Source organism: Marmota flaviventris, chromosome 9 (genome assembly GCF_047511675.1).
Source record: "Marmota flaviventris isolate mMarFla1 chromosome 9, mMarFla1.hap1, whole genome shotgun sequence".
Lineage (NCBI taxonomy): Eukaryota > Metazoa > Chordata > Mammalia > Rodentia > Sciuridae > Marmota > Marmota flaviventris.
The window spans coordinates 63,309,649-63,336,538 of NC_092506.1; the positions used below are offsets into that span (position 1 = coordinate 63,309,649).

A 26,890-nucleotide genomic window follows, 5' to 3' on the forward strand; every position below is an offset into this window, starting at 1 on the left:
AAAACCGTTTGATCTAGTGTGATACCCCCATTGACAGAGAAGAAGACTGAGGTTAAAGAAGAGAGATAACAGGTAACTGATCAGACCCAAGAGGTACCGTGTGAGTTTTCTTGGCACCTGAGGCATCCTGCAGCTGCAAGCAGGAGGCAGCCCAGCAGGATTAGGTGCCCTGCATCATATCAGCCCAGCTCTGCTACTTACCAACTCTGAAATCTGTAAAATGAATATAACTTCAGTTCGGGGTTTTTGTAAGAATTAAATGAGGTAAAGTGTGAAGGTCAAATGGTTTAATGTCCAACATACAGGCTCAGAAAAACTGGAATGTAGCCAGGTGGGTACAGTGTGGAGGCACATGCCTATAATCCCAGCTACTCAGGAGTCTGAGGCAGGAGGATCAGGGTTCAAGGTCAGCCTGGGCAACTTAGCAAGATATGTCTCAAAACAAAAAGTAAAAAGCACCTTGAGCAAGTGGCACATGCCTGTAATACCAGCAGCTCAGGAGGCTGAGGTAGAAGGATCGCAAATTCAAAGCCAGCCTCAACAACTTAGTGAGGTCCTAAGCAAATTAGTGAGGCCCTATTTCAAAATGAAAGATGGGGGGTTTGGGATATAGCTCAGTTGGTAGAGTGCTTCCCTCACAAGCGCAAGGCCTGGGGTTCAATCCCCAACATCACAAAATAAGTAAATAAATAAATAAAAGGTGAAAAGGTCTTGGGTTGTAGCTCAGTGGTAAAGTACCCCTGGGTTCAATCTCCACTACAGAAAAAAGTGAAAAGGGTAGGGAGTATAGCTTAGTGGTAGAGCACCCCATGTTAGGCCCACTCTTAAAAAAAAAAAGACCACCCTCTTTTCTAATATTATTTTTAAATGCTTTAATTTATTTTTGATTTTTTGAATTATTTCAATTTTTTAATTGGCAAGTAAAAATTGTACATATTTATGGCATAGCAAATGTTGTTTTGATAAATACATGCATTGTGGAAGGACTAAATGAAGCTATTTAATGTATGCATTGCCTCACATACTTATCTTTTGGATGTGTTTGGTAAAAGCACTTAAAATCTACTCTGCTCTTTTAGCAATTTTCAAGTATACGATATCATATTAGTAACTGTAGTCACCATGGTATACAATAGATCTCTTGCACTTATTCCTCCTGTCAACCTGAAGTTTTGTGTCCTTTGATTAACATCTCCCTGTCCCTCCCCTCCAGGCCTGGGCACTACCGTTCTCTGCTTCTGAGTTCCACTTCCCCAGATTCCACATATAAATGAGATCAGGCAGTATCTGTCTTCCTGGGTCTGGCTTATTTCACTTAACATAATATACTCCAGGTTCATCCATCCTGTCACAAATAGCAGCCTTCCTTCTTTTTTAAAACAGCACTCTGTTGTTAGAGACCACATTTTCTTTATTCATTATCATAACTTAGGTTGATTCCAAATCTTGGTTACTGTGAAAAATGCTGCAGTAAGCATGGTCATGCATCTCCCCACCCCACCCCACCCCAGGCTAAAACAACAAACATTTCTTGTTGCTAGTTCTGAAAGTCTGAGCCAGGGTGCATGGTCATGTTCTGGTGAGGGCTTTTGGTTCCTTCTTGCTATATTCTCGCATGGCAGAACCAGATGTCTCCTTGATGATATATTAATTCATTTCTTTGGAAATACATCCAGTAGTAGAATTGCTTGTTTATGCTGTAGTTCCTTTTTTTTTTATTTTTTAAATTTTTGAGGAACTTCCATACTGTTTTCCATAATGGCTATACTGATTTACATTCCTACCAACAGTGTGAAAGTTTCCCTTTTCTCTGGTTACTAGACAGCCCTTGTTACTTTTTGTCTTTATTATAATAGCCATTCTAACTGCAGCAGGTGGTGCCATGATGCTTCTACACCCCCCTCCTCGCCCGCTGTGCCCAGGGTCACTCTACCACTGAGCTACATCCCCAGCCCTTTTTATTTTATTTTGAGAAAGAATCTCGCTGAGTTTCAAGGCTGACTTCAAACTTGGTGATCCTCCTGACTCAGCCCCTTGAGTAGCTGGGAATACAGGCCTGCATCACCAGGCCCTGCTGGTGATGAGTTTTCCAATAGCCAAAGGGAAAAGAATGACTGGTTACAGGAATCTCATTGAAAAAAAGCTGGAAGCGTAGTTCATTCCTCATAGAAGCTCACACTCGCGGGTGCTCTGCTAAAGACCTCTCCCCGCCATAGAGGGCTGTGAAGTTGTACAGATGCCCCGCTCCTATGGCTGCTTCTCACAGTGATATGAGATGGAATTTGAGAGCTGTCAGTGAATTCCATATTGCCCACCAAAGACAGCCCAGGCTCCATGGGATTGGGGACCCCAGGACAGGACCTTCTGGAACTCAGTTCCGTGCACAGGTTAGCTCCAGGATCCCTGGAGGCCCAACAGCCAATAGGGCCTTCGTGGGCTGAGCTACATAGTGTGCTGTGCCCACATCTTGCCACAGTCAGCACAGAGCCCTCAGAGGGGAAGTTCCAACAGCCCTCTGCCCAGGCCTGCTGACCCGGGGAAACCACAGCCCAGATGGGTCCCACTCCAAGCTCCCCTTGAGCAGAAATACAATGTTTCCTGTTTTTGGAACCCACTATTAGTCATCTGTCCTCAAAACAAATGAGGGATAAGAGGCGGAAACCTACTGGGAACACAGAGGACAGGAGCTAGGGGAAAGTTAGGGCTCCTGATAGTCACAGAATAAAGCTCAATCCTTTAGTCTGGCCCCAAGCCTCGTAGATCTGGCTCCAGTCCCTCTCTAGCCCCAAGTTGCTGCCCAGCTAGTCACCTGCTGTAATCAGGCTGGTGTCCCAACTGCCTGCCCCCATACAGGCTTCTTCTCACTACCATGCGTTAGTTTATACTAAGCCCTGCTTCAAATCACCTCTCCCTTCCTTCTACCCAGTCCCAACCCAACTCCTTCCTACCAACTCCTTCTGTCTTCCCTGGCCCCACAGATCAGTCCTCCCTTCTGGTCTTCACACCCCATGCTCTTTTTCACAACAAGAGTCAGGGATACGGGAAAGTCTGGCTTTGAGAGCCTGATCTACCAATAACTTGTGGTGGCATTTTTCTTTGGGGGCCTCAGACTTCTCCTCTGTAAAGTGGGTAAACAAATGATGCCTACATCAAACAGGCTCTAGTGGGAATTTCATGACATGGTGGATGTGACTGTGTAGACCTTATAAGGATGTACATGTGGGAACAGATGACACTACTGATATTTTTACTATTTACCTGGAGATGAGGAACTCACCAAGATTCTGCTTGTTTTTCAAGGATAAGCCTAAATCACCCTGATAAGAATGTTGGAAAGCTCTCGGTCTCTCTCCAGCTTCTCCTCTTTCCTTCCTTGGGCAGCACCTGGCTCCACTGTGGTGTCCTTCCCAGGCCACTCTCCCATGGCAAGAACAAATCCAAAAGAAATACCACAGGAGCCACCTTATATAATTCTAAATTTTCTTTTTTTTTTTTAGTTGTTTATAGACCTTTATTTTATTTATTTGTATGTGGTGTTGAGAATCAAACCCAGTGCCTCACACATGCTAGGCAAGTGCTCCACCACTGAGCCACAACCCTAGCCCCTAATTCTAAATTTTCTAACAGCCACACTCAAAAATAAAAGAAATTAATGTTAATAACATTATTCTATAGTATATAGAATAATATCTAAAATGTTCTAATTTGGGCATATAACCAATATAAAAAAATAATGAAGTCTTTTCCATTGTTGACACTAAGTCCTCAAGATATAATGAGTATTTTACAATTAGGACATATCTCAAGTTGAACTTGCCATATTTTAGGTGCTTAGCAGCCAGATGTGGCTCTAAGGTATAAGTGAATAGGTCCAGGTGTCTCACCCGAAGAAAATTTCAATGGTGAGATTTCAGGCCCCTTCAAATTATACTACTGGGGCTGGGGATGTGGCTCAGTGGTAGAGCACTTGCCTAGCATGTGTGAGGCACTGGGTTTGATTCTTAGCATTGCATATAAATAAATAAAATAAAGGTTCATTAACAACTAAAAAAAAATCATACTAGTAAGATGTCTCCTGACTCTGCCCGTCCTGACCAGGGCAGCTAGCTGACTCAGAGGATTTAGTGGAGAAAGCATGAGTTTCCTACCTACAAGCTGGAGCTCAGGTCTTAGTTCTGCTGCTTTCAAAATGTGTGTTGTTGAACAAGTCACCTAATCTCAGAGCTTGTTTGGTCACATGTGAAGAAGTGTCCAGCTCCTTCGGCAGGTCTCAGAGAAGGTGGAGCAGGTTTATGCACATGAAGCCCTTGGTCCACATCCCTGTGGACTGAATCTCAGTTCTGCTAGCCCCTGGGGTGCTCTGGGAACCCTTTGCTGGTCTCTGAACACACAGTGCTAGAGCTCCCTCCCAGCATGTGCGTCTCCTCTTGATGTTCTCATTATTCTTCCAAGAACCTGGCAATGCTGGCTGGAGCTGTCTCTTATACTCCTTCTTTTAATGGGAATTTGTCTGATGCTCACTGTTTTGCCCCAGGCCCTGTGCTAGGAACCAGGGTTTCAACAGAGAACAAGATAAACATGATTCTTGCTTTTACAGTGCTCAGAGTCCAGCAGGGAAGATAGACACAGAGCAAGGTTTGACCCAGACCTAAGTGTATATAAAGTAGATATTTTTTTTTTTTTGGTTCTATACTGGGTATTGAACCCAGGGGTGCTCTACCACTGAGCTGCATCTCTAACCCTTTTTCTTTTTTATTTTGAGTTTCCCAGGCTGCCCTCAAACTTGCTGTTCTTCTGCCTCAGCCTCCCGAGTCACAGATTATAGGGTGCTACTGCGCATAGTGATAAGCAGATATTATTTATTTTCTCTAAGAATCAACATAACTTCTACTCTAAAGGCCTATACTGCCAGATCCGCCAAAAACTAAACCTCAGCCCTTCTCAAGGATCTCCCACCAAGTTGAAGCAAAGTTCCTGAGGTTTTTAGTGCCCAGGCTCCAGGTGGGCCCCACACCACCCATGTCACTACAGCCATGCCCACCTGCCATCTTGACCCATATGAGAGCAGAGGAGTCTTGTGTGGCTAGGACCACAGGGGCCCAACTTCCCTAGGGCATCCTGTAGCCTGGTATTCAGAGGTGACCTGCCTCCCTGGGCCTCATCTCTGAGGGTGGCTCCCCACTTCTTACAGAACCCACAGAGGGCTCGGTGTCTGTCCCAGCCTGGTTTCCAGAGTTTTGTTGCAAAGAATGTCATTCCCTTCTGCTCACTCTCCCAGGCCTCCCTCTCCTCACACCCCCTGCCTCAACCCACAGAATTCTCCCAATGGCCTCAAGCTTTGAAAACAAAAGCTAGGAGGGAAAACCTGGCAACTCATTAGTGCTCTCTGCCTTGCCACAAAAGTCCCCTGAGGCCAGGAAACTCAAAGCCTGCTCCCTGCTGGAATGAAAGAAGGGAGGAGCCAGGGAAACCCCAGGGGAGAGGGACACAAGGAATGAAGGTTTGAATGAATCGCCCTGCAGGGACAGGACAGGCTTTTAGCAGCCAGCCCAGGGAGCAAGGCGAGATGAGGACGAGGATGCTGAGGATGAGGATGCGTGGCCGCCCCTACAGGGATTCTGAAATGTGGGGAGATCCAGCATTTGCCTCATGAGGTCCATAAAAATACAGAGAAGAAGAAAGATGTCAGACCCTGACAAAGGGTGGCCAGGTCTGTAGGGAACTCAGGGAGACAAGAGGGAAAACGTGAGGAGCCCAGCCCACCCGCCTGATGGCACCCAGCCTCCTGGACCACACTCCTAGTTATGGAGAGCTGACTGGCTCCCAGGGCAGCCTCTTCCAAATTATTCTTTACCGTGGACTTACATAGTCTTCCATAGAACTGGTTCCTTCTCATTCCGAGCTCAGGCTGCATAGCGGAATGTATGAAATCAGACCCCATTTGGTCACTTAGACATTCGAATGACCCTGTATCAGTACCAACTTCTCCAAGACTTAGTTTCCTTATCTAAAAAGTGCGCACAGAGATAGCACCTGCCTCACAGTGTTTGGGTTGGGATGCAGGAGAATCACCCGGGCCTCAGAGGCCTCGGCTGCCTCCCTCCTGTAGGCTGTAGCAGCTCAGAGCCCAGACTCTGGAGTGGAGCTGTCTGTCCGGGTTTGACATTAGGTGGGCCACTTTCTAGTTGTGTGACTTGAGGAAAGTTACTTCATCTCTGTGTCTGTTTGGTCATGTGAATAAAAGGGACGGCATCTACTTCGAAAGCTGTTGGGGAGGGCACCGTGAGTTCTATGCGAGTCCTTAAAACTGTGTAGTCGGTGCATGGAGCAAGCACGTCATAGGCATTAACCACCGTTTATTATTATTTCCTTCCAAAATGGTGATTGTGCCCAACCACACAAGCCTTCTCTTCTCCAGACCTCTCCTTCAGGAGTTGCATGGAGGCCATCCTTGTCCAGGTTGAGGCTCCTTCTCCGTGGTGTCCGTGGGCATCCTCACAGCCTTGGCCCAGAGCTGAACACATCCTCCAGGGGTGGCTTGACTCTTCCCAGGGAGGAAAGGGGGCTGTTTTCTCTTGTCCTAATCCTCCAGCTCCCATTCTTCCCCAGAAGACAGTAAAGAACAGGATGGGCCCGTAGACCCACACCATCCCCACCTCATGGTAGCCCAGCTCACTGGAGGCACTTGCTCCTGGTGACTGTCCAGGTGATGACAGTCATGAATGACATAATAACTGAAGAGAGAGATATGGTTGTCATCATGTTGGTGAAGCTGATGGTGGTGGGAGTGGAAAAGATTTTAATGGTGACAGCAACACAGATGATGGTGGTGTTGGGATAGCTGTGACACCATTGATGGCAGCAGTAGGAGTGACATTAATAATGATGTGAGGAATGGAGATAATTGGTGGTGAGAGTAGTGATGATGACAGGATCATGAGTTGACGGTGTTCCTGGTGACATTGGTGGTGATATGGTGGTGGTGATGAAGATGAGGTTGGTGACACTGATACTGGGTGAAGACCCTGGCAAAGATAATGATGGTGTTCAAGACAGTGATCATGTTCTTGATGATTCTGATAATCATATTGGTTCAGGCGACAGTGATAACAATCCCAATTGTTGTGCTGGTGATGGTGGGAACTATGACAGAGACAATGGTAGTAATAATCATGTTGTGATGATAGTATCGTTGCGAATCAACTGGTCATGTATTCAGGATACTGGAGATATGATTTGGGACGATTTTTAAGGTAACAGGAATAATACTGATGATGATAGTTATGGTGGTAATTTTCATGGTCGAGTTGGTGACTATTAATATGCTAATGATGGTGATGACAAAGTTTAGCTATAGGAATTTCATTGTTCTCTCCTTTTATATATATCTAAATCTATATATCTATATCTATATCAGGGTTTGAATCCAAGGACATTTAACCACTGAGCCATACCCCCAGCCCTTTTTAATATTTTATTAGTATTCATATTTTATTATTATTTTAGAGACAAGGTCTTTGTCAATTGCTTAGAGCCTCACTAATTTGCTGAGGTTGGCTTTGAACTTACAAACCTCCTGCCTCAGCCTCCCAAACCACAGGGATCACAGATGTGTGCCAACCACCCTGCCATTATTCCCTCTTTTAAAACCCTCTGTTGAGTACCTATAGGTCCAAGAACAAATGGAACACTGTTGGCCTCCATTGTGTCTGATGAAGTGACAGAGCTTCCCCTCTCCCCACCCTTCCACAGAGCTTCCTTGAGTCCAAAGCCATCTCTGGGTAGGATCTCTGGCATCCAGCTGACTACCCTTGATTGTATGTTTCCCCAGGGTGAGAACTCTCCCTCTGAGCAGAACCCTGGGGAGTCCCTGAAGAAGCAGGATGACCTAGTCCAGATTGCACCAAACCTGTCTGTGATCAAGTTCATCAAAGGTGAGTTCATCAAGTTCATCAAGTTCAGGCCAGGTGCTGGGGAGGCAGGGCCAGAGGACCATGCATGACCCAACCCCTACCTGCCTTTCTCTATTCACCTTCTATTCCTGCAGGCCTGTCATGAGCACCATACATTCCTTCTGAGTCTTGGCTGGGAACATCTTGTGAGTCTCTGCTCTCCGCCCAGAACATCTGCTTTTATTGCTGTCTGTCAAAATCTTTCTTGTCCCTCTAGGTCAAGCTCAAGAGCCACTCTTTGCTTCAGCATGCCTGGCTCTCTAGCAAGCAAGGCTGCTTCCCTCCCTCCTTTGGGCTCTCAGAACCCTCAGAGCTTCTGTATCAGCTCAGATCTGTGCCATGTACTTATCCAGCCCTTCCCCTAAGTGAGGAGTCTCTGAAGGTCAAGGCCTGAGCTCTTCCTCTCCCACCCACCAATGAGCCTGCAAACAGGGCCTCAGTAAATACTTGTTAAAGTCCTAGGCTGTGGCATAGATGAGGGGGCTCTGGGCTGAGATCTAGAGACCTGAGCTTTTATTCTGGGTCCTTGCTTCTCTCTGGGCTTCAGTTTCCTCCATGCAATTTCTCAATACAGTAAGACTCAGACTTAATGAGATAAGAATAATGTAGCTTGGATCAATCCCGTCACCAGAGTCCACAAGAGACCAGGCAGTCCTTTCTAAAGAGTCCAATCCCATGAACACTGATTGAGTGCCTGCTGTGTGGCAGGCTCTGGGAGAGCCCTGGATGGCAAGTCAGACAACCTGGACTTGAGGCCGGCCCACCACACTAGCCAGTGTACAGTCTGGTAGAGTTCCTTTCCTTCCCTGAGTTTCCTCATCTGAAAGATTGGGTCAGTAATCTTTGCCACTCTCAAGGATGATAGCCCTAATCAAATGGGATGATAAATGGAAAGTCCCTATACATTGTTTTTAAAACTATACTTCCAAAAGGAACAATTCTTCCCATCACCACTCCTACCCTATAATTCTTATTACGACCGTAAATGGAGCTGCCTGTGGTTCAGGATGGTGTCATTCATAATCCCTCACTGGGGACTTTTCAACAGGGAAGAATTAGGCCCAATCCTTGGGAAGAGCTTCTTAAGACTCGACGTTGGGGGTATTAGTAATCTAGCCCCCCATCCCCCAGCCCTGATCTCCAGCACTCCCAGGGAAAGGGATGCCTGGACTCCATAAGGTTGAGCCTTGAGGCAGGGGCCTGGACTCCTTAACCTCAGGTCATCCCCAGCTGCTGGAAGCCCTCAGCACACTGCACCATGGAAGAGCTTATTAATCACTGCTTTGGCTCCTGCCCAGAGGGAAGTTGGAGCCAGTTGCTGAAATTGAATCCTAGAGTTGGGGTTCTAGGCCAGCTTGTCTCTGGTAGTTTAAGCTTCTACATGAGCCTGCAGGAGACCATGACAGGGCTGACCATGGGCCCTGTGGCCAGTTAGCCAGCCTGGTTTCTGGGCTTCTACTGAGCTCCACAGGGGCCAGGCTGACCCACAGCCTGGCCTTGACCACCTGGAATCATGGGGGATGTCTGATGGAGGATATGAGGTTCCTGAGCTGGGGGAGGCTAATGAGGGAGACTGACTAATGAGGGAGACATTGTCCTTGGGTTAAAGAAAGCCCCTGGCCCATGGGATAGGTCCTAAACTGAGTGGGCCTGTCCTATTTGAGGCAGGTACAGGCCTCTGAGTTGAGAGAGGCCCCTGGCTTTGTCACCGAGTGACTGTCTGCCCTGGTGTGTCTGATGGTGGAGACCATGTGCTGAGCTGAGGGAAGCCCTGTCTTTTCAGGAAGGCTTGCCTTTGAGCCGGAGGCAGGCCCTAGAATTCCCTTTCAGGTAGTGCTGAGTGAAAGGCACAGCCCTGTCCTCCAGGAATTTTCCATCTGTTCTGGAGAAGGCTGTGGGTTCTGAGATGGAGGATGTGCCTATAGTTCACTGCAGTGATTAGTGCAAGAAACCATCAGTGGATGGAACTCTCTGAAGTCAGGCTGCCAGAGAGGCTAGGAGTGGAGCAGGAGGGAGGAGGGGATCCAGGGAGAATGGCACTGCAGTAGGAGTCAGGGGACTCTGGGGAATTCCTGGCCTTGGTCTGGTTGAACCTGGGCCTGGGCGTGTCCCTGCTCCTTGCTGGGCCCCACCTTGCAGTGAAGGTATAACTTGAGTCTGTATAACTTGGATCAAGCCATAGCAAAAATCCCCTGGCACATATAGGACCTCAGATGCCCTAGCCAGGCAGCTCACAGGAGGGAGGGAGAGAGGCCCAGCAGTCTCCTGGGGTGAAGGCCAGGCCATGCTGCTGCACTGCAAGTACTGGCTGGATGGGCTTTGCGCAGAGGGGGAATTCCATAGCCCCAGCCCCCTCCCACCCCACCTGGACCATCTCTCTTTATTTCCTGGCTTCTAAGGAAACAGCTCCTCTCCCTACCCAAGGCACTAGGGCACCAGCTGGCTTGGCCCCGCAGCCTGGCAAATGCTCTGCTTCTCTTCCTCCCTCACCCCTGTCTAACTTCAGTCTTGCCTGCTGCAGGTAGAAACACGGCTCTCCCTGTTTTGCTGAGAGTGGAGAGCGGGTGGCACATGTGAACACAGAAAGTGCCTTTGGACGTTCCCTGGGCTGCCCCTATTGATGAGGGCACTGGACCTCAGAGGGCAAGGGACTTATCCATCCCCGTGTTCCACGCAGGTTAGCAGACCTGCAATGAGGCAAAGCACTGTTTTAGGGACAGGAGATGGGGGTGGAAGAGTCATCAGTGCCCCAGTGCCTCTGTTCCACGCTCCAAGCTTGGGCCATGCTGGGCTTCTACAGAATTCTTTTTCCTTCAGAGTCTGCCTCTCCAGGACCCCTCTAGGTTTGTCCCAACTCCAGGAAGCCTCCCAGTACTAGGCCTTCTAGGGTTTCACCTTCTCTAGAGGCCTTAGATTCGGCCCCAGACATTTTTTTTTTTTTTATGAACTTATGCTCTTATTCCAAATGACAATTTCTCCAAAATGATAAAGCACCAAAGTAAATTTCATTAAAATAACTGATGTGATATACATGGTTTGAATAGTTCCTTATGACGGCCCCAGACATTTTGATATTTGAACACATATTCGTCGTCATTCCTTCATTTCTTCATTCATTCTTCATTTGTGTATTGAGTGCCTCCTGTGCCCCTGCTCTGGAGGTTCAGTAATTAACACAACAGTCTAGAAAACAAAACAAAACAACAACAACAACAATAAAAACCTGATCTTAAAAAAAAAACAGGTTGGGAAGACAATAAAACAGTTAAATGAAGAAAATGTGTAATCTGTTAGGCAAAATGTTCTGGAGAAACTAGGGATGCAGGCTTGGGTTGGGGACCCAGGAGGGAGGACTAGGTCTGGGTCAGTTTGGAAAGAGCTATAGCAGGACAGGATGGAAGGGGCCTAGCTGGGGAAAAGGGATGATTAAGTAGAATTGAAAGAACGAAATGGGATCAGATGGAGTTAATAATGAAATGGAATCTAAAGGGATGGCATGGACCAGAACTGTACAGAACTAAATAGAATTTAATGGAAATGAACACGTTGGATAATATGCAGTCTAACTCAATGGCATGGAAGGAAAGAAACAGAATTTCAAAACTGGAATAGAATTACATGGAATGGAGTCAAATGCAATAGATCAGAAATGAATGCAAAATAATTAAATGGAATGGGATGGGCGGAAGGAATGGAAAGGAACAGAATGGCTTGAACTGAACAGGAGGGGATGGACAGGCAGGGGGTGTGGAGAGCCGGCCTGCCCATGCCCACCTCTTTCCCACTTACCCAACAGTCTTCCCCAGGGTGCTGCTGCGGACGCTGCGCCACCCCATCTTCCTGCTGGTGGTCCTGTCCCAGGTGTGCATGTCATGCATGGTGGCGGGCATGGCCACCTTCCTGCCTAAGTTCCTGGAGCGCCAGTTTTCCATCACAGCCTCCTATGCCAACCTGCTCATTGGGGGCCTCACCATCCCCTTGGCCATCGTGGGCATTGTGGTGGGGGGCGTCCTGGTCAAGCGCCTCCACCTGAGCCCCATGCGCTGTGGTGCCCTTTGCCTGCTGGGGTCGCTGCTCTGCCTGCTCTTCAACCTGCCCCTCTTCTTCATTGGCTGTTCTACCCACCAGATTGCAGGCATCATCCACCAGCCCAGGTGTGTGTGTGGGGGGGGGGGTGGTGAGGGCCAGCAAGGGGAGGCTGGGACGGGGAGGGCAGTGGACCTGGCAGAAGCCAGATCAGTGGGGCATCCCTTACCTTACTCTCACTTCCCTGTAGCTCCGTCTCTCCACCTCTGCCCCAGAATCCTCCATTCCAGCCCCTCCCTCAGCTAAGGTTCAGGCACAGGACATTCTCTGTGGAAGGCAGCAGGCACCATTAAAAGGGGCCCAGATGGAACTTCAAGGGCAGGGAAGCTCAGGCCTGGAGAGGGCTGCAGGCTGAGTTGGGGCAAAACCACTGGTGCAATGGCATCTCCAGAGTGGCCGCGCCCTGCAGGGCCAGCATAAGTGAATGAAGGCTATGTCATAAGAGGTAGGACCTGGCTCAACCAGAGGAAAGCTTTTGCTCCCAGCCAGAGGTTAGAGCCTGCCCAGAGGGAGCAAGGCCCTGCCCTTGGGCTAAGATGGGAGAGAAGTTGAGGGTCAATGGCCCCTACCAAGGATGCTGTCAAAGGGACTTATGCATGGAAAGGCTGGAAGTCTCTGAGATTCTTGGTTCTTAGATCCTGGGAACTACAATTCTGTTGTCCCATGATCCTAGCATTGCATAAGTCTTTGTCCAAGTCTGTGGGGCAGCACTGCCCCCTCCTCCACAGTAAGGTCCTTGATGCCTATGCCCCTCCCACTTCTTCCCACACCCCCACTCCCTCCTACTTCCTCCCCCTCCCACATCACATGTACCCGCCTCCCCTTGGGAGCCTTCTTGGAGAGGTTGTTGGAAGTTCCTCTCCGCCCTCTGTCCCAGAATGATCTCATTTTTCCTGGAAACTGCTCCAGGCTTAGGTTGGCCCAGCACCCAGCAAGAAATCCCCACCTCCCCTGCCAGCCTCCTGCTTGGCATCTCCTTCCTGCACCCAGGTGCCAGCCTTCCTCACCTGGGGCTTCTTCCACTTGGTTGCAGCTACAGGGGCCCTTGCTCAGGGCCAAGGGATCCCAGGTCCCATCCTTGGGCCTCTCTCCCTCCCCTTCCTTCTCTCCTTTCTTTTCTCATACAGAACAGTGAGGCAGCTCAGCTGTCTGGCGTGGGCCTTGAGTGTGCAGAGCCCAGTCTGGTCACTGCAGCCAGGGAAACCCTGTGGGAAACCCCTCGATGGAGGAGGGACCCAGTTCCTTTCAATGATTTCCTTTATAGCAAAAAGTAAATGTTTTAATATTTAAATGAATATTTTTATCACAATTTTTTTAAGTAACTGGGGAAAGTCAGCCCTTCCCTCCTGCCCTCTCTCCCTCCTTCTCCTCTCCCTCCTTGGCTTTGACATCTGATCTCACCAGAGTTCTCATCAACATTCTTGCAATTTAGTCACCAAGTTTTGGGTTCTAAGTCATTGAAGAAGCTTTTAGGGACCAACTGAGCAAGTCAAACTTCTCATGTTTTTTTGTTTTTGGTACTGGGACTTGAACCCAGGGGCACTTAACCACTGAGCCACATCCATTTGAGACAGGGTTTTGCTAAGTTGTTCAGGACCTCACTAAGTTGCTAAGTTGCTGAGGCTGGCCTCATACTTGCAATCCTCCTGCCTCAGCCTCCCAAGCTGCTGGGATTATAGATGTGCACCATTGCACATGACTCACAAGAGGCAGGAACAGGTCCCAAGAGTCAAGGGTCTCTCACTCAACCCAGCCGTGGGCCCCCATATTATCCATTTTAGTGAGACTCAGAGCAGCAAGATCACCCAGCCAGCTGGGAGGAGGCAAAACCTGGGCCAGCACTCTCCCCACAGAAGCAATGAGATCCAAGGAGAGAGGTGGAACTGAGGAAGCCCCCACCCCCACCAGCTCTCACCTGCTCAGCCTTCCAGCTGCTGGCCGATGGCTCTGGGAAGTGCCTCCCCCTAGGCAGATTCCCATAGGCACAGTCTCCTGAGGAGTCCTCGGCTTGGCTCAGGATAGCACCAACCTGTGTCCCCTCCCAAAGGAGCCGTGCCAGGATGGGAGCAGGCCTGTGGGACAGGGAGGAGAAGGAAAGGGCTGTGCTGGTGATGCCCCCCATCCCCCGGGCTCAGGGGAGACTCCCACCTAAGGGAGGGAGAAGCTCACCTCTGCCCTGATAGCACCTCCCTGCACCCCCCCCAGGTTTCCAGAGGCCCATCTCAGTCATTGTTCCTCTCCTGGCCTCCCCAGCCCTGTCAGTTCCTCTTCTTCATGGAACTGAGATTTTGCTAAACTTGTCAGACCTGCCATCAGCCTGGGTCTCTGCCCCACTCCCTCCCCAAACCCAAGGTGGGGACCTCCAGCCTTCCCCTTGCTTCCCTCCTCTGCAGCCTGGCCGATGCTGGCCTCCTGTGTGACCCTGTACAAAGCATCAGCCTCTCTGGGCTTCTTTCTCCTGCCAGGTGTGCTATGCTCCCTCCTAGCATGAAGCCAGACCATAGCCTGCATCCCAGGGAGACATCTCCCTGTCCTTGTCCCAGAGTGATCTGCCCCCGTGGACTCAGCCTTTCTCTCACCTCCTGCCCCTGTATACCCCCACCTTGTCCTGACTCCCTGGAGTAGGGACATCCCTGAGATTTGGTAGCAGGCCCTCAGGAGGGAGGCAGTGGGGCTGGGCACAGTGATTAGGACAATAGAGTGAGCAGCGAGGTCATGAGACTGGGAGGGTGACAGGCAGGAAGGAGCCCTGGCCCCGCTGACAGACAGGGAAACTGAGGCCCAGAGCGAGGCAGGAGCATTGGAGATCCCACAGCTGGTCAAATCTCCCATGAGTCCCCCTGTATAGCTGTCATTTTCTGAGAATAAGAAGCTACCCACCTCCCAGCGAGAATGGCCCCTTGATCCAACACTAAGTTCTAGAAGGAACTCCCTTGCGTTCCCTAGGGAAGGGCCCCTGAGGAGCAGAGATATTTCCTTAGGATTGAGGGCAGATAAGAGGTTCCACGGCTTCCAGCCCAGACTCCCCCCTTCTCCTGTCAGGAGACCTCAAGAACTTTTACCCTTCTCCCCGCTCCCACGCCCCCGCTGCGGGAGCTCACCACGGCCCCTCTACAGGGTCACCCAACAGCAAGAAACCCCAGCCACAGCTCGGGTCTCTGGCCATTGCTCCCAGGGAGCTGCCAGGGTGGCTCCAGCTCGAGGCCCGAGGGAGGAGAGCTGGACCAACCTTGCCGTCTGTCCTTCTCCCCCATCAGCACGCAGCCCGGGCTGGAGCTGTTTCCAGGCTGTGCGGAGCCCTGCTCCTGCCCGTCGGACGACTTTAACCCTGTCTGCGACCCCAGCACCCGAGTGGAGTACATCACGCCCTGCCACGCCGGCTGCACAAGCCAAGTGGCCCAGGAGGGCCTGGACAAAAGCCAGGTGAGGCAGCGTCTGGCACAACTGTGCCCCTCGGGGCCTCTACCCTTTGCATCTCTGCAGACCTGTCCCTGCTCCTCTGAACCCTCCCATTCTATTGGAGCTCTGCCTCTGTCTCTTTCTCCTTCTGTTGGCAGATGTAGAACATTATTCTCTCAATAAGCTTACAGCACGGCCTGGTCCCGGGAGGTGGGTCAGTTCTGGCCCCCAGCTCTCTGTTTGGGGAGGTTGCAAAAGAAAAGAGCCCACAGGAATTCCAGGGGTGCTGACGGGCAGAATGGTCCCTGCAGTTCCTGCAAGGATGGAAGGAAACACCACCCACTCCAGTGGGTCCCAGAGGGCTCCAAGGGCCCTGCATTTGTGCCAGACCTTTAAGGATGGATGGGGAAACCGGAACTTGGGCGGGAAGGGCTTTCCAGGTCAGGGAACAGCATATGTAAAGATTTGGGCTGGTGCAGTGGGACATGCCTGTCATCGCAGCTACTCAGGAAGCCAAGGCAGGAGGATTGCAAGTTTGAGGCCAACCCAGGAATCTTAATGAGCTCCTTTCTCAAAATTGAAGAAAGGTGGGCGGCGGGGCAGCGGGGTGGGAGGACATAGCTCAGTATAGAGTGCTCGTCTAGCAGGTGCAATCCCAGTATCGCAAAAAAGATCTGGAAGAAATTGATGGGTGGACTCAGAAAAGGAAGGACCGTGGATGCCTGTGCAAGAGTGGGGATGTTTCGGGCAGATCCATGGGAAGCCCTGGGGGGTTTAAGCAGGGGAGTGGCAGCATCGTATCTGTACTCAACCACACCTGAGGCCTTGGTATGGAGGAAGGAGCAGAGGCAGGAGCACAGAGACAATGGGGAGGCTGGCACAGGCCACCCAGCCAGTCACTCAGTGAAGCTTCCTCAGAGCCCTTCCTCTGTGTCTGGCCCTGTGTAGGGGACTGAGGACCTACAGCCAAGGGGCCTGGCCTTCAGGGAGCTCCCAGCAGGGAAACAGGGGCAGTGTGAGCAGCCGCAGCATTCTGTGCAGACCTGGGCCTCTGCCCAAGACCCACTACTGCCCCTCCCCTTTCTCCTCTGCTCCCCCAAATGACAAATAGGGCTAATACCCTCCTTCCTTAGGCCCTGGCTATATCCAAGCATGTGTGTGTGTGTGGGGGGGGTATCAGCCTGGTTGTTATGACAACATCTTCCCCTCTCCAGAGTCCCCACCTGTTGGGCAGAACTTCTAGTGCTGGGCATGAGCACCAAACCCAAGTCTCCTCCAGGGAGATGAAGGGCCCCAGCTTCTGCAGAGGAAAACACCTGGCTGGTGGCTGTGGCTGGTGGGCCTTCAGAAGCCAGCCAGGGGTAGCCACAGCTGTGTCAATTGTTGGTGTTTGGAATAACGGCTGTCCCAGTCTTTGGGGCCTCCTAGCTCTCACTGTCCTGACCTCGTTTGACCTCTCTGAAAACTCTTCCAGGACCATCAGGCCCAGGACAAGATCCTGGGTAGGTGGCAAACTCCTACAGTTATGGGTCCCTGAACACTGAGGGGCCGGGCCACCTGGTTTAAATCCCTGTTCTGCCTCTACCTGGCTCCATTGGTTTAGGCAGATTATTTAATCTGTGCATCAGTTTCCTAGTCTGTACACAGAGATGGTATTATGGAATGCCTTCTAGATCGTGGGGCCTGAGCTAAATAAATGCTTTCCTGGGTGAACTCATTAATTAGTAAGTGAAGAGCCACATGGCATCATCCGTAAGAGCACTTGGCACTGTGCCTAGAGATTCGAAGCACCCAGTACCACTCCTGTTATGCCCATTGTGCAGATGGGAAATGAAGACCCAGAAAAAGACCAAGCAGTGCCCAGAGTCTTTTTCTTTCTTCCTTTTTTTTTTTGTACTGGGGATTGAACCTGGGGTGCTTAACCACTGAGCCACCTCCCCAGGCCTTTTTAATATTTTATTTAGAGACAGGGTCTCGTTGAGTTGCTGAGGCTGGCTTTGAACTTGCAATCCTCCTGCCTCAGCCTCCCAAGCCGCTGGGATTATAGGCGTGCACCACCGCACCCAGCTTGCAGAATCTTAATACCAGAGCTGGGGCTAGATCCTGAGGCTCTGGCCCCAGCCCAGCCCGCTTTGGACCACCACAGAGGATTGAGTTGGGGTATAGTATTGGAAGGAGGGTGTGGCCTAGTCAGGGTCAATCCATGGGGTTATGCTGGCTCGAGTTTCCCCTGGCACATGTGCCTCCTCAGGCCCACTGAGAGCACCTGGGCTTCGGGATGGGTGGATCCATGCACAGGATGGTTGTGCTCCATGAACGAGTGAGTGATGGGGTGAGAGGGGGAAGGTGGGTGTTAGGGGGGTCTCAGACTCAAAGGATGGGGCTGAGTTTTCAGGGAGTGGGAGTCAGAGGCAGCAGGAAAGACAGAGGGCATCTGTGAGAAGAATTTCTGCCAAGATTGGATAAACATGAGTGCAGGGTCAGGCAGATCCTGAGAGAAAAGTCTGGCCTTGGTGTCCATCCCAGAGCCTCTACCTCTGAGCCAAGGAGCAGTGGCAGGACATCCCTCTGCCATAACCTGGCCTTAACGTGCTTCCTCATCACCTGTCCCTCCACTGTATCTCCAGCCAGAGGGCTGTTCAGCCAGTAGCAAAGGGCTAAGACCACCTTCCCTGCAGTATGACATGGTGTGGACTTAGGAGGTCACACACATGTGGCAGCACAGCCCTGTCCTGCACATGAGCTCTGCAGGACAATGGAAAGAGCATCCGAGAGTTACCCAAGCTGAAGTCCCTTTCTTTTCTCTCTCTCTCTCTCTCTCTCTCTCTCTCTCTCTCTCTCTCTCTCACACACACACACACACACACACACATGCACGTGGACCTTTCTTTAATTTTACCTCCTAAATAATCTCAAATAAAAACTCCTTTACCCATCCAACCCTGACCCACAATGGGGCCCTTCTCCTGCACCCCACCAGTTCACCTCCCAGCAGCCTCCTGGGCATCCTTAGTTCAGCACCCTCAGCTCCATCTCTGCTGGGCTTGCAGGCCCCCAGCCAGGTTCCTGAGGACTCCCTAGCCTGCTCACACAGGGCAGTGTCTGAGGCTGCCATGGCTGAGGAGAGAGAGGCAGAGGGCAGCCTGGCTGCCCTGAGAGTGGACAGGACCCACCCCTACACACCCATGCCCACCTGCAACTCTGGGCACACCCATCAAGAAATGCTGATCTGATGGGAAGAAAAGCCCAGCCTCCTGGCTTGGCTCTGCTCCTATCAGGTGCCCAAGTTCACTGCAGCCAGACCACTTCTTATAGAGCCCTTGGCTGGAGGTCCCCAGGCTCCCAGGGAGTGTGAACGCAGGCTGTGGTCAGACACCCGGCGCCGCTCCAGGGCGGTTCCCTGCGTTGGGTGCGTCTCTGGGGCTGCTGCTATTCCCAGTCCCTCCCGATTTCTTTCTCTGCTTCTCTCTTGCTGCCAGTAGCCATAGCCCAGGCCCTGCCCAGTCTGTCCAGGCACCTGCGTGGTTCCTCCAGCCACCTGCACTCTGCTAAGGGACAGAGTCCCAACTCCAGCCAGCGCCAGCCCAGCTGGCTGTGGGCCTTGGGCCTCTGGGGCGCCTCCCCCAGCCTCAGCCCCTCAGCCAGCCGCTGCCCTTGGAGGCTCTGAAGGCTCCACTCCCCCTTCTCCCACCAGGTTTTCTACACCAACTGCAGCTGCGTGAGCGGGCGTGGTCTGGTGCTTGCGGGCTCCTGCGATTCAGCCTGCAGCCACCTGGTGCTGCCCTTCATTCTCCTGGTCAGCCTGGGGGCGGCGCTGGCCAGCCTCACCCACACCCCCTCCTTCATGCTCATTCTAAGGTGAAGGCAGAGGCAGGGTGGGGGGTGTACCAAGAGGCCCCTCGCCACAGTGGGAAGCTCAGGGACTGGCCCCAGTTCTACAGAAAGTGTGTGGGGTGGGGAGTAGGACTGGGGTCCCAGCAGAGCCAGGCCCCTCCTCGCACCAGGGGAGGGGACACCGCCCCCAAGGCCCTGGCCTGGCCTCCCCCAAGTGAGGCATCACTCAGTAAGGAGGAGGCGGACTCCACTTGACCCTGACCACAGTGGGTGAGCCACAAGGGCTGCACCCAGGAGACCAAACTGCAAAAGTGAGGCCCATGACCCTGAGGCCCCGCCAAGGTCACAAGCAGATAGCGCCCACCACAGATCCAGCCCGTGCCCAGTACTGCCTCTTGGTCCAAGATCTTCCTGGCCTTTGTCCTGACAGTGCCCTCCAGGCCTGACAGATTGTCACCTGAGTCCAAAGTCGAGGTCCCCCAGGGTAGAGGCTGGGATGAGGAGACCTTGGAGCAAGATCATTCCAACTCCTCCTTCTGTTGGGATTATTTTATTCGCTATCTATTTTGTAGAAAATTAGAAAGGAATGAAGCCCCTCATAGATATTAGAAGACACAGGGATCCAGGAGGCAGGCAGGGGGCTGGCCTGGATGGTGGCAGAGAAGGGCATGGTGACCTTCATACAGCCGCCGGCCCTCACATTGCCGTGTCCCTGCTTGTTAGGGGAGTGAAGAAAGAAGACAAGACTTTGGCTGTGGGGATCCAGTTCATGCTCCTGAGAGTTCTGGGTAAAGAGCCGGCTTGGGCCCTTTGGTGGTGGTGATGGGGACCCAGATGTCCCCTGTGTGCCAGACTGCAGGGGCACAGGTGCATGGGGGCAGCAGACCCAACCCAGGTGCAAGTAGAGGCCAGTCTGATGGGGGCTTCCTCTGATTCATAGCAAAGGGGTGGGTTAGAGGCCCCCACCATGGCCCAGAGCCCCTGAAAGATTGTGAGGGGCCTGGGAATGCTGGATCTCTACTGTCCCCTGAGCACATCCTCCCCTAGCCTGGATGCCCAGCCCTGTGATCCACGGCAGTGCCATTGATACCACCTGTGTGCACTGGGCCCTGAGCTGTGGGCGTCAAGCTGTTTGCCGCTACTATGACCATGACCTGCTCCGGAACCGGTGAGACTTGGGCCAGGGGATGTGGGTAAGGCGCTGGGAAGACCCTCAGAATCCCAGGCAGGACACCAGCACGGAATGGAGGTCCCATTAAAATGTCCAGTGCAAACTCCCCAGTCCTGGGTGCGGGACATCGTTCCCTCTTGTATAGACGAGGAGAATCAGTAGCTGCCCAACTGTAAGAGAGATGAGGGTGGGGTTGGGGAAAAGCCCTGTCTGCCTTCACTGGGGCTCGGTCTACCCATCTGTACAATGGGGGCTTAAAGCAACCTGAAGGCTCCAAGGCCTCTGGTCTAGGGTGGATGTGGGGAGGACCTGCTGGCTTCTGCCCTGCCAAGGGCTCCCTCTGCAGAGCCTCCCTGCCTCCTCCAGGGTAGGGCCCACTGGGAGTCAGTGCCCCCCACCCCCAGCCTCAAGGTCTCCGATGGCACCATGAGTGGTATCAGCTGACTCCACTCAGCCCCAGCCCAAGGACATCTGAGCCTTGGACCTGGGGCTCCTGAGTCCAAGAGTCCCTTGTTTCTCCCCAGGTTCATTGGACTCCAGTTCTTCTTCAAAACGGGCTCCCTGGTCTGCTTTGCCTTGGTTTTGGCCATCCTGAGGCAGCAGAGCAAAGAGGCAGGGGACAAATCGACCACGTCCAGCCCTGGCCTAGAGCAGCAACGGTTGATGTTAGGGCCAAAGAAGCAGCCAGAGGATTCCAGTGTGTGAGCTGTTCCCTGGCCTCACCTGTCCATGAGTGATGGTCAACAGAGGTACCTCCTCTGAGTCCTTTGGCCAAGATTGGGTGTCAGGAGCACTATGTTTCAATTCCAGCTCCTTCCCTAAATTGCTGTGTGACTTTGGATAAGCTACCGGCCCTCTCTGGGCCTTTGCTTATTGGAACCAAGAAGTTATTTGGGGGTTTGCTGTGTTGGCCACTTCTAAAGCAAGAGGGTCTTCCCTGTTCCTTCCCCTGCCAGACAGCTGACCTGGAACCAAACTTTCCTGGGTGGAAAGATTGCATATCTCTCCTGTGCCTGAGGGGAGGGAAATGGACCACAGTAGTCCAGGCTGCCCTCCACACCAGGCCACAGCCCAGCATCTTGAGTCCCAAGTACCTCCTCTGTCAGGTGGGAATGAGCTTGCCAGCTGCCAGGCTCATTTGGCTCTGACCATCTGTGTGGTCAAATGAACTCAGGTCTCCCCAGCCCCAGGCCACCTTCAAGACGTGTCCACTTGGCGCCCCCTGGAGGCCAAGACTGGTGCTGGCCTCGAAGGGAAGCCTGGTGGGGAGGAGGAAGCTGGCCTCACTCAAAGCCACTGGGCCTGGGGAGGGGAAGGGAGCCTTAGCTGAGGGGGAGACTCACTCTCTGGCTCAGGAAGTTCCAGCCCTTATCCTCAGAGGGCCACCGTTTAGGGGTGAGGCTTAGCCCTTGCCCCAGGGGCCCTGGTGTGCAGAGGGAGACCCCTCCCCACATGTGGGTACATTCTAACTTCCAACACATACTCAGTCCTGCTCACAGCTCTTTCTGCACTGCGGAGGTCTCACACATTGACCAGGGGCCACTTTTGTGACTTTTGTGAATAGAATCCTAGTTCCCCCCGTTTCTTGCCTTGTTCCTGAGTCTGTATCACTGAGGTTGTACAATGTCTGATTCAGTGACACGTCAAGGGCAGCATCTGGTTCTCTGGGATGCCTGGATCGTGTGACATGGGACCTGTCACCCTAGGAGTAGTAGTGCCCAGCTCTGCACACAGCTACCCTGCAGTGCTCGGGTCTGAACCATGGGATCCTTTGCTCTATCAGGCCTGTGTGGGTTTCTGGCCTGGCTTATCTGGCCTGGATATTTCCCAGGAGGAAGAAAGGTCTCCTGATCTGCTCCCAGCCCCTCTGTTGCCACCACACCCCTGACCTGGCTGGGACCTGCTGCTGGGGAGGCAGAGACTCCCACACCCCTGGATGCCCAGCCCTGGGCAGGGGGCTGGGGAGAAGCTGGGGTTGGGAACATGTGGCTCAGGTCCTCTGAACAGCTCCCCATGCCAGGGCTCCGGGGCCTTCCCATGAGAAAGGAGAAGAAGGAAGGATAGATGTTCTCAGGCCTGCTTTATTCTACTGATTGACTGTAAATGTTTAACAAATAGCAGGATCTGCATTTATCAATGCCAATAATTTCAAAGTCTCCTCCAATCAGATGAGGCCTTTAGTGTGTTTATATTTCTTCTCCTTCCCTCCTGTTGCCCAAATTTCACAGAAATAATCTGAAATTATAGATACAGCTTATTATTAAATTTGTTCATGCATAATGTCTCTTTTATTACAAAAATCCCTTCTTATAAACTGCATTAGAGGTCTGCAACAACCACATTATTTCCAGTTATTTAGATTTAAGTTTGACTAGGTTCAGTGCACACCATTATTTCTGGTATATTGCATCTTTCTCTCTCTTTATATTCTGGTCTAATTTCCGTTTGGCTGGGTTATACCCTCTAGTAATGGTTTCAGAAATGATTCAAGTAAAGTCATGAGGCTGTGCGAGTCCTCACCTATCCACATTGTCATTCGCGTTTTCCAGAGGAAGAAACTGGCTCAGAAAGACCACAAGACCACACAGAAAAAATAGGGTGGAGTCAGGGTTGCATCCAGATTTTTGGGAACTGAAGCTAATACAATTTGGGGAGACCTCTTTAATAAAAAGAGCTCAAAATTATGAATACAGGTTGAGGATCCCTTATCCAAAATGCCTGAGACCAGAAGTCTTTCAGATTTTGGATTGTTTTTAGATTTTGTAATATTTGCATACATAATGAGATATCTTAGGGATGGGATCCTAATTTAAACATAAAATTCATTTTTGTTTCATAGACACCTCATCTACATAGCCTGCAGGGTAGTTTGCTTTTTGTTTTTTGTTTGGTTTGGTTTTTGTACCATGAATTGAACTCAGGGGCACTTAACCATTAGTGAGGCATGACCTCACCAATGTGTCTCTGTGACACATCTCCAGGTCTTTTTGTTTTTCATTTTGACACAGGGTTTCCCTAAGTTGCTGAGGGCCTTGCTAAGTATCTTCTAGGATTGGCCTTGAACTGATGATCCTGCTGCCTCAAGCTCCAGAATTGCTGGGATTACAGGCGTGCCCCACTGTACCCACTTAGCTTGTGTTTTGATGGTAATCTATGATCTAAGGTCAGGTATGGACCTTTCCACTTGTACTACTACTACATTAGCTCTCAGAAAGCTTTGAATTTTGGGACATTTCAGCTTTTGGATTTTTGGATTAGGGATGCTGAACCTGAACAAAATTAGGTAAGAAAGTGAATATTTACCCAGAATGAGAAAAAAAAATTCTACACACGATTCAGAAAAATAGTTATTAACTAACTGTCATGCATACCTCTAAAATACATTTCCACAGACCAGCTTCTGGCTTTGCACATTTCAAACCTTGTATCTCCCATTTCTCCTCCTCTCCCCATATATTTTCAAGTCACAAGAAACAAAACACATTTATACCACGATATGACACCTTAATGTCATATTGCCAAGTGAGGTGGACAATTGGTAGGGTTATTCTTAGAAGCCATTCTTATGCAGAGATGGCTACAGTGATTTACCTGTACACAGAACTGAGATCCACATAAACATATTTCAAAGGACCTGAATTCAATCTACCCCCAACATGACTCCCCCCTTGGCCAGATCCCAGAAATGTCAATGGTCCCTTGTGTCATTGAGACACAGGGACATTGTAATGGAAAGAAATTTGCAATCTGGATTGTGGTCAGAGTGTCTTACCTGTGTAAATTTCACAAAAATATGACAATATGAGTCATTAGTGAGGCATGACCTGGACCTAGGGCAAGGCTTTTATGCCCCAAATTCATGAACCTCACAGGGAGCCCAACTCTGGGTTGAACTGGAGCTGGAGGAGATGACTCTTGTCTCTATGGTTGAAGTCTTCCAGACTGGTAAGGGTGAAGAGGCTCAGGAGTCACTGAAAGGGGGACATGGGACCAATAACCAAGGGATAGAACAGAGAAGGGCTGGAGGTCCCTTAGGGATCAGTCCTCCCCAGTATAGTCTGTGGCCAATGAGGAGCCACAGTATGGGCTGGGGTTGTGGCTCAGTGGTAGAGTGCTCGCCTAGCATGCATGGGTTCGATCCTCAGCACCACATAAAAATAAAATAAAGATATTGTGTCTGCCTAAAACTAAAAAATAAACCTAAAATAATATTTAACAACAACAACAAAAAAGAGCCACAGTATTTGCTTATGCTCCTGTCCCTGCTCCCGGAGTGGGAGGAGAGGACATTAAGTCTTACTGTTGGAGTCTACTGGTGGGAAAATCCAGCAGAAGACTGGGCGGGGACTGACGTCCTGATGCCTGGCCCCGAGTTCCTTTACTTGCACATGTATTCCGGGAAGTTCCAAGTCAGGCAGACGCCACTCAGGAGCTGGGAGCCAGGAATCATGATTGGCACACTAATGAGTGAGGAGAGAGCAGCCCTTCCAAGGCCTGGACGTGTGGAATTCTTCCCCTGACCCTGCTGCTTTGCCATTTCCTCCGCCCACATGGCCTGCTCCATCCCCACCCCTGGGCTTGTCTCTGTCCCTGCTTCATGAACTCCTACCCAACCTTCCAGGCCCAGTTCAAAGTCACCACCTCCAGAGAGGCATGGGATAGGCAATGGATAGGTCGGGGAAGGGGAACAGGTAGCAATCACCTTTGGGATCTGATTAAAGACATAGACTCTTCATAATTAAACACACACACACACACACACACACACACATACAAACAAATACAATTGCGTGTGCAATTTCAGAGGTTGAGCGAGACCCCTGCAAATCCAGGGTCTCAGGTCCAGACCCTTCATGGAATGCGAAGATGAGAGCTGTAAAGACACTCAGATTTAGGTGCAGACCTTAGTCTCCTGGAGTGACTTGAACAAATGACAACTCCTCTGCACTCAGTTTTTTTCATCTGCAAAGTAAGGTTGATCAGGATGTCTGCCCCCACATAATGTGCAAACCAGATAAAATAATGCTCCTCCGGCTCCCAGGAGGGGCACCTGATGATCAGGGTTGTCAGACTCCTCCCCTTCCCCTGCGCCTGGAAGGATTTAATGAGCCCACGGAGCAGAGAGTGGGAGGGGGTGGAGGAGACGGGGAGGAGGCACACTCCCTTTGCCCTGCCCTGGCCACAGCTCTGCTTGTCCCCTAATCTCTCCTCCGCTGTCAGCCAGGGCTCAGCCGTCCCAGTCTTATCTCTTGCCACAGCCAGCTTGGGACCGCTTTTCTCCACTAGATTTACATTTTTATTGATTTTCTTTCTCCCTTCCAGCTCAGTCCCTTCCTTCTCCTTCCCCTTTGGCTATAAAGTGGGTTTGCCCTGGGAAGCACAAGTTCTGAGACTGGCTGAGGAGTGGTGATTCTAGGATGGATCCGTTCATTCATCCGCCTCCCCAACCAGCCAGCACGACCTGCGTGTCAGCTCTGTGCCCCTCTGCTGGGACACAACCATGTGTCAGATAGAGTAGATTCTCAGGAAACTCCTCCTGGAAGCAGACAGCTGACAAATAGTAACAAAAGCACAAGCAGTTACACAGGAAAGGGGAGAAGAGGAAGCCGTGGCTCTCCCTGGGTGCAACCTGGAAGACTTCCTGGAGGAGGTTATAGCAGGGCTGGCCCTAAAGATTCAGCAGGGCTTCCCCAGCTGGAGAAGATGGGGGTAGACAGCAGAAACAACAGGGATGAGCAAAGACACAGTAATGTGTGTCTGGAATATGGTGGCAAGAGCAATGCGGCTGGCGTGTACTGCTTGAGCAGCACAATCAGGAAAGAGTGGAGAGGCAGCAGGGACCAAACCTTGAGGTCCAGCTTTGGATGCTTTCCTGAGGGCAAGGAGGAGCCCTTGAAGCATTGATTGATGGATTATTCCATTGACTGGTTATTTTAAGCAGGGAGTGACAAGACAAAGATTTGTATTTTAGAAAGGCACTATGGGGGCTTTGAGTGGAAGAGAGAAGCTGGAAGCCAGCAACTCAGGCAGGAGACTGGAGCAATGATCCAGAGAAGTAGGAGGCTTTGATCCAGGTCAGGAGCAGCATTCTGGAAATGGGACCTCTACGCTGAGCCTTGAAAGCTGAGAAGGAGCGCACCCAGTGGAGAAGGTGGGAAGGGTGTCTAGACCAAAGACACAGCAGAGATAAAGTCTCAACACACAGAAAGCTCCTGGCAGCCTGGGGAAATTTCCACTGGTGCTGTAGGGCTGCAGCCTGGTCTGAGAGAGAGGGCATGGTGAGGGTGAGGCTCAAGACGCCGGTCAGGACAGACCCCCAGTGCCTCTATTCCCTGAACCTGGACGCAGGTGGAGAGGAAAAGGTGCCTCACCACTTGTACAGATGTAGATGTGCTGGGCAGAGAGCCCTAGTCAGGGCTGCCCCTTCCTCAAAGCAAACCTCCCCATG

At 51.1% G+C, this 26,890-nt stretch overlaps 1 protein-coding gene across 9 annotated transcripts in view; it reads left to right on the top strand.

Moving 5' to 3' along the window:
* Positions 1-24,910, top strand: part of Slco2b1 (solute carrier organic anion transporter family member 2B1) — a 50,836-nt gene extending 25,926 nt beyond the window's left edge. For all 9 annotated transcript variants that reach the window (XM_071616486.1, XM_071616495.1, XM_027942694.2 and 6 more), the window contains 7 exons: positions 7,832-7,934; positions 11,749-12,106; positions 15,296-15,461; positions 19,132-19,295; positions 19,995-20,059; positions 20,319-20,439; positions 20,967-24,910. In XM_071616486.1, the coding sequence (XP_071472587.1) occupies positions 7,832-7,934; positions 11,749-12,106; positions 15,296-15,461; positions 19,132-19,295; positions 19,995-20,059; positions 20,319-20,439; positions 20,967-21,147 (1,158 nt within the window). In that variant the 3' untranslated portion in view covers positions 21,148-24,910. The remainder of the gene's footprint in view (positions 1-7,831; positions 7,935-11,748; positions 12,107-15,295; positions 15,462-19,131; positions 19,296-19,994; positions 20,060-20,318; positions 20,440-20,966) is intronic.
* The last annotated feature ends 1,980 nt before the right edge of the window (positions 24,911-26,890 follow it).